Genomic DNA, 7,207 nt, shown 5'->3' on the forward strand with positions numbered 1-7,207 from the left:
CTGTTCCGTGTTTCATGTTTGGTATTTATTTTCTAAAATAAACTAAATTGTTTGAATATGACTCTCGACACGGAGCCAGATAGTTGGAAGGTGCCCAAGCCGCCACTTTCCATTGCAGCATACTGCGATTGCGGTTTCGCATAGTAACTATATTTTATATAGTAAATCGTTAATGAGACTAACGACTTACCCATTTAACATTTCCGCATGCTAAAATTCTAGCTTATCTACGATTGTGAATCCGCTTACGTTTTAAGCAGGGGTAAACTGCTGGTGTTGTAAGGCAATGTGTTCGTAAATTACCGATTTCCTGGCGGAGTTTTCCGCGTCATTGCGCTTTAAACTTGATGGCTTGATGTGCATCCCCGTCGTGCGCTTGTTGTATATCACGTTTAATGAGCCCATTTACGCTCTACATTGGCCTACATTACCTGGACGGGAAAAAAGTTAATCGTTGTTACGTATGCGCACATCCAACCGATGGACACATTTCTATGTTGTGCATTATTAATGACCTTTTCTGAACGTCGAGGCATCAGTGTTTTGACGGGATAAAAGCGGCGTCTTCGTCGTTTGGCAAACCTCATTGCAAAAATTTTCTGGATACTTTGCAACAATGTTCTTCAACACCAGCGATTCGCTTAAAGTTAGCGTGGTGCACAATTTTTCCCTGGAAACACAAAACGCTTATGATCCGTCCTTATGGCGCCGAAGCGTCCCATGGTCTGGGAATTTCACCTGGGCGCAACGTGATCAAGCAAATATCATGTCCATCGTTTTATATCCGTTGTTATTAACGGCTTGTACCATCGGCAACGTGCTGAATTTAATTGTGCTGATTTCCTCTAAGCGCCAGAAGACCACGAATTCGTACATGATCGCTGTAGCCGTTGCTGATATAATTGTACTGTAAGCGTGCTTGGAATTACATATTTTGCAGTTATTATAGGCTTATTGAAATTTTCCTTTATTGTTCGTTTATGCATTTTATTATCCTCGTTATGTTTTGGTAATACTTTTGTATTGTCGTTTTATTGAACCAGGTGGATGTTCGTTCCGCTATACCTATGGAACACCGGCGAGACCCTCAATCTAACCTACATTAACCCAGGAAAACCGGGTACTAGAAGGGATGGGACTACAGTTGTGAAAATTGGCAGTCTGGGACACAAAAATTCAATTAAGAGAAAAACATTTTTTTCAAAATTTTAGCGACCATAGGTCAAGCAGGAGATGACCATGTCGCATTGACACGCATGGTAACCATGTTGCACCGACATGTTATCCATTGCCGCTTATAACAGCTGATAGAAAAATCGCCCAGAATGTGCCAATAGCTCAAACGATAGATCTCGACGAGTACTAAAGCAAGGATGCATTGTGATGGTCATCAAACTGACCAGTGGTCAAGGAAAATTTGGAAACAAAGAATAACTCATGTGTACCAGTGCATAAGTGCTGCTTCGATAATTCGCAACAGTTGGTCACTTTCGCTCTAAGTTTTGGACAGTTGGTCATCGCCTTTATAGTGGGCCACAATTCAAGTGACGTACACAGTTGAAATATTACTATATCCGATTGCGCAACTAAACGGGATAGCTGGGATAAAGAGCTGGAAGCATGGCTGACATGGTTGCCATCGTTATGGACCGGTAGCCAATTCTTCCAAGTGTCGTCCTAGTGACCAGTTGCTTCGAAATATGGAAGCAGCGCACGAAAGGTTCAGCAATGTTGTGCCAAAAAATGCCTATCACTTACTGTACAGGAGAACAATTTATTTTTTAAGCATTAATTGTCCAAAAATTGTGAGGGATTGCATGTACTTTGCATTGTCTCAGCCTCTCAGGCCACCGCTACTGAATAGTGCCTAGACGCTGTCCATACTCCCTTCTGATGCAATCACCGTTTTGCACATATCAGGGCTAAAGGTTACGAGCGCCCATCGACCGGAAGGTTCAAATGGCGTGGTTAGTGCAAGGGCGGAAGTTCGGTTATCAGAATATCAATGCTAAATTAGGGTTTATTTACTCGTTACTGCAGTTGCACTCATTTGAAACTTGTAAAGAATAAATTATAAGGATTGGCATAAGACAATCAGCTAGCCAGGTTGCCGAATACCATCCGTATATATGGTAATAATAAGGTTCAAAGCACATTGAGATTCATCGGGCCATCTCCTGAGCATTAGCGTGACTTGAGCGCTATTGAGAAATGCTGTTATAAAATTCGATTAAATTCAATTCACACTTATTTTAGAAGCGTTCAGTCAAAAACTATATTTTTCGTATTTCCGGTCAGTGTTGACCAGTGGTCACTTTGCTGACCACTATGCTCATGTCATTATATAAAGATTTTTATGAGCTTTCTTTTGATTATTAGTGCTACCGTGTACGATTTTTCTATCAGTTGATATAGAATTTTAAAGATTATTAATAAATTAGTTCCATGCCCAACCGTGTCAAACTCGACATGGTATTTTCAGTTGACCAGAAGTGACCAGCGGGTGCTTTTTCTCTGAACTTTGTTTCACTCTTCTACAAAGCTTGACAATAACTTCCTTTCTTATTTTTGTGGTAATTATCTGATGTGAAGGTTAGTGTAGAGACAAGCAGGACCTCAGGGAGCCCAGTTTGGTCAATTTTGACCACGTTTGGTCGCCCTCCAGACTTCCCGGACATGGTGCATCTAACGGTTACATAGTTTAAACTGTAGCCTAGCATCACTTCTTTGAAATAAAACCATTTAAAGCAACCTATGACCACAACAACGGACTATAGAGAAGAAGTCCTCCACCATGTCGGTCTAACACGCATTGTGTGGAACGGGTTAACAAAAAAACTTTCTCTGTGGTGTCAGCAATGCTGCCGTACACAATATTGACCCAAGAAACTTTCATTCACGTGTGTGATTGGTACGTGTTGCAACATTTTTGCGGCTTTGCGAAAGTGCCGGATAATTTGGGTTACTGGCAATGACAGTGTGCTGTGATGTGTTACAAGGGTGTTAATTGCCTTTTCTCTGGAACGCTTGTTGGCCATCGCAAGACCATTCACCTTTAAATGGGTGCAGCGTGCCACGACAGCGCGAACTGCCATTTCAGTGCTGATTCTGTTTTCCGCAGCCTTCAGTTCTGGCAATTTTCTCAGTCAATGGTATCTGTGGCGCTACGATCTGGAAACCGCGACATTGCCGGTTTGGTTAAAGAACTGGACGAAGACACAAGATGTCGCTGAGGTACGGCCAGCTGATTTACGCTTTTCTCAGATGCTGAGCATAGTTGGTGAAATTCAGAGCCATATTTTGCTGGTTGCACATGAACGCGTGATAAATTTGCCCATAGAAGCGATTACTGTTCAATATACACTGTACACTTATGTTCGAGATAAAAAAAGTTGCAGCAATAATTCAGTTAAAAAACCATGCAGGATACTAAGCAGTATCGTACGTAAATTCGTACAGAGTACATCGTTATCGCACAACAAGCCTGGTTTGTTTACATTTGCCAGAGACGCTTTTGATTTCGTTTTTGTGCTTCTTCTTGCTTTCTTTGTTTTCTCATAAGGCCTGGATGATTGTAGGTGGTCGTATCTTTCCTGAAATTCTTTGGACTCCTGTGCATCAATGTGCTCGTTATCGGCGTTGTAAACCGTCAACAACGCTCCGATATCGGCCAGCAACGTGCAGCCCAAGACGTGAATTCTGCCCAGCGTTCTAGGACCAGCAACCAGCTGCTGTTAGGCAGTGTGACCCTGTATCTAATTACTTTGTTCCCCAGCCTGGTCTACAAATTCCTAGAGATGGCCGACACGTACGCGGTCTACAACTTTGACCCTTCGGCCAAGTCGTTCGCAGCGCCGTTCTGCGACGTGACTATGCTGACCAATTACTCCGTTAACTTTTTCCTGTATTTAACCGTCAGCGAGAATTATCGGGTGCAGTTCATGCGGCTCTTCGGCGGAGTGATGTGCCCGACGTGGTTGAAGAGGAACTGGAGCAAGTACGCGGATAGCAGTTGGAACAACAGTCATCAGAGGTCATGGCTGCACGGGAACGTTAAAGAGAAACTGGAATGTTGTTCCACTGTAAGAAGCTAATCACTAATGAAAGCACCGTTAACAAAATTTTCGGATCATGATTAATATTTTACAGGTGGCAGATATCTCGTACATCTGTAGCGACCATCTTTGTACTAGCGCACATACTCGTAACGGGCATATGTACATGTACACATTTCAGGTAGTTTTTACAACTTCGAAATTTCTACTAACATGTGTGATACGAGGTATATTGTTTTATATAATGACGATCAGTGTGGCCAGCTACTTCAGCGGCCAGGATTCGTATATGTATTTTTTTTCAATGTGTAAATTCAAACTTTTTAATTAGTGTCTTTCGGCGCAGGCTTTTTGTTACGTTTAATTGGCTATTGCCTGAATAAAAATCTGTATTTGAATACCGACCATGAAATATCTACCGAGCGCACCGTGCCCGGTCCGGTGTAGGAAATAACAACTAGGCCGACAACTTATAGTCATAAAACATAGAACACCGCTTTGCCATTGCAAATGTTTTTATGCCATGTAAGAACGAAAATTCGCATTTTACATTTCTTCACTTCGGTTAACCGAAAAAAAAAGAATGTTTAAGAAGTTCTTCAGCACACCATTGGGCGGATATGACAGAATGGTAACTCAGAACAGCAAAACACAACCAATCATGGATGAACGTCACTTATCTGCCGCCGGTTTCTTGCTTTCTCTTGGCTCCCGTTCAGCGACCTTCTGCAATCCCCCACCTGGGGGATTACCAAGACGCTCCGCCAGTAACTCCTGCTTCTTTTCGTCGGGAAGTTTTGCGTAAACAGCACAAGCATTAGCGTCTTTACCTACGAAGTTCTTTGATGTTTCGTACAGTTCTTCCCGTCCAGATTCTCGGGCAGCGGCAACGGTTGATACGTATGAAGGACGACCAGGATGCTTTTGTGCGGCAGGCTTCTCTTCAGGAATGCTTTCGGGAGACTTCTGCTCGGACATGTTCGCGGCCACGGGAGGCTTCTCTTCGGACATGCTGTGCACGTGTCGGTTAATCACATAAACTGCAGTCGAACGAAACATTTACATTTCACAATCAACTTACTTGACCGCAAATAAATATCGATAATTTTCTTTACTAAGCATTTATTTATGCTGTTAGCAAGTCGCACAGATCTCTACTCTCTTGTTGCTAATTAAAAAGACAATTAATATCATTATAGTCAATTAACGGCAATACTCGTATTGTACCTTCCAGAAATAAAGCGATGAAATCTGTCTGTTGAGAATCCTTGAAGCGTTTTCACTTTACACCAAGAAATTTAATTACAGAGCGATTATATTTACACTACGGTAACGTATAGGATGGGCCAACTTCCGCTGTCTCATCGCTTTGGGGAAATGCCGATGACGTTATCAACAAAAATCGGTGCCCGTTTATAAGTGTTTAATTTAAGGGTATGATGTCAAAACCGGTATAACTGACATTGTAAGCACTGTGTCATTCATTACGATTGCGGTAAAATATAACAAAGCCAAGTTGACTAAGTGCATCGTTTCTGAATCTACTTACCGCATCACCGTATTTATGTGCCTCGTTCTCTACTTCTCTTGAATATTACAGTATTCTAGCGTATAGAGAGCGCCATAAAATCTGCGAATCACAATTGGTTAATTCTTCCTTCCTGTACAATAGCGGTAACAGATTTACTACGAGTACGTTCATAAGTTTAAAAAAACCGACAAAATCGCTCCCTTCTACAAATTTACTTTTGCCCCAGAAAAAGAGCCTAAAACTGCAACTGTTTCCCTTTCCCTTCATTATAACTAAACAACTGCACTAATTTAGAAAAGCGGTTAATCGACTATTCCTGGTGACCCACCCGCTCGTCGACGGAAATTCGTCGTCACTACGTTCGAACAGACACAATACCGAAGTCGACCGAATATTTAGCTAACCGTCGTAGTTTTCTTAGGTTCTTGAGTTTTTTAGTTTTCTTAAGCTTACTTGCTTTTTTTTATTGGTGACCGTCGACGAAGTGTTAGCCGCCTTTCTATAGGTGACCCTGTTTGCCGGCTATTTGATTCAAATGCAGACTGCACAAGATATGCCTTACAGAAAATTATTATGATCTATTGTTGTCACCCGCGGTATCAGACCTGAAGTAGTAAAATGTCTAATCATTATGGCTCTTTCGCTCTGACCCACATGGGAAATTGTTTCCGGTATTTCCACTACATGACGGCATGCAGTAATGGTTTTACGTATACCGCGGCTGACAACAATAGATCATAATTACTTTTTGTGTCTGATACGAGATTCCATTTTCCGCCTCCGGAAAACAAATAAACAGCAACCAATAAAGGCTGTTTAAAGATCATCATGTCCCACTGGTTCCGCTGGTTTCGGGATACATCCGTTATTATACGCCCTTGGAGCTGCAATAAATCTTAAAGTGGTGTATACATGTAATTATGTCTCTGCAATTACAGATGACTGATGTCTTGCAGACTTGAACTGTACTCGTAGTAGCCCGGAAGCAACAAATAAAGAAAAAGCATCCAGCGTTGATTTCCATTAAAGTCAGGATGTTATTAATTTGCGGCTTGCAGGCGTCCATCAGTTACGTATCCATAGATCACGTACAGGATTCTGGAGAAAACAAGCGTTTCTCAAAGCAGCATAATCTTACCCTTCTGGTACAACGCAGCCTACGGAATTACTCTGAATTATTTTTTCAGCACCGACAGGGATTATGCGTTTTAAGGGATTGTGTGTGTTAATTATCGGCTGCAACGTTCGTGAAACATGGCTACCCCATTCGATGCTATTCATCTAGCAATCAGAAAATCGATAGCGAGTCATTACCGACGCTTTAATCTTTATGTTGTCAGTGTCTGTACTCTGTAAGTGAATTCCTGCACGAAAAATGTTATCAGGACCGAAAATTGTTATCGTGTTACTATTCCATTTTTACTGCTTTTACTGTATATTTATATTGAAATAAGCGGAACTGTGTAAATGTGACCCTTGAATTAGTGTCAGAAACTATTAGGAGCAGGGTCACTGGGCACAACTCGTAACGTTTCAATGCTGTTTTCATCTTGCGATTGTGGCTGCGCGTAGTAAGTACTTACATCTCATTCGTGTTAACGGGGTTAATGCTGTTATTTAA

At 41.8% G+C, this 7,207-nt stretch overlaps 1 protein-coding gene and 1 long non-coding RNA gene across 2 annotated transcripts; one reads left to right on the forward strand and one right to left on the reverse strand.

Moving 5' to 3' along the window:
* Positions 1-388: 388 nt before the first annotated feature.
* On the forward strand, positions 389-4,094 carry LOC129594852 (uncharacterized). The gene is made up of 5 exons (XM_055491704.1): positions 389-909; positions 1,044-1,146; positions 2,778-2,911; positions 3,000-3,234; positions 3,579-4,094. The coding sequence occupies exons 1-5, from the start codon at positions 617-619 to the stop codon at positions 4,092-4,094; spliced, it is 1,281 nt and encodes a 426-aa protein (XP_055347679.1). The 5' UTR covers positions 389-616.
* A 458-nt stretch (positions 4,095-4,552) lies between these two features.
* Positions 4,553-5,413, reverse strand: LOC129594930 (uncharacterized). Its single transcript, XR_008691241.1, has 2 exons — positions 5,283-5,413; positions 4,553-5,095 (listed from the first exon to the last, which is right to left on the reverse strand). It is a non-coding gene; the product is annotated as an uncharacterized LOC129594930 (long non-coding RNA).
* Between the last annotated feature and the right edge of the window lie 1,794 nt (positions 5,414-7,207).

The sequence above is a fragment of the Paramacrobiotus metropolitanus genome, unplaced genomic scaffold (assembly GCF_019649055.1).
Source record: "Paramacrobiotus metropolitanus isolate TYO unplaced genomic scaffold, Prichtersi_v1.0 Parri_scaffold0000072, whole genome shotgun sequence".
Taxonomy (NCBI): Eukaryota; Metazoa; Tardigrada; class Eutardigrada; order Parachela; family Macrobiotidae; genus Paramacrobiotus; species Paramacrobiotus metropolitanus.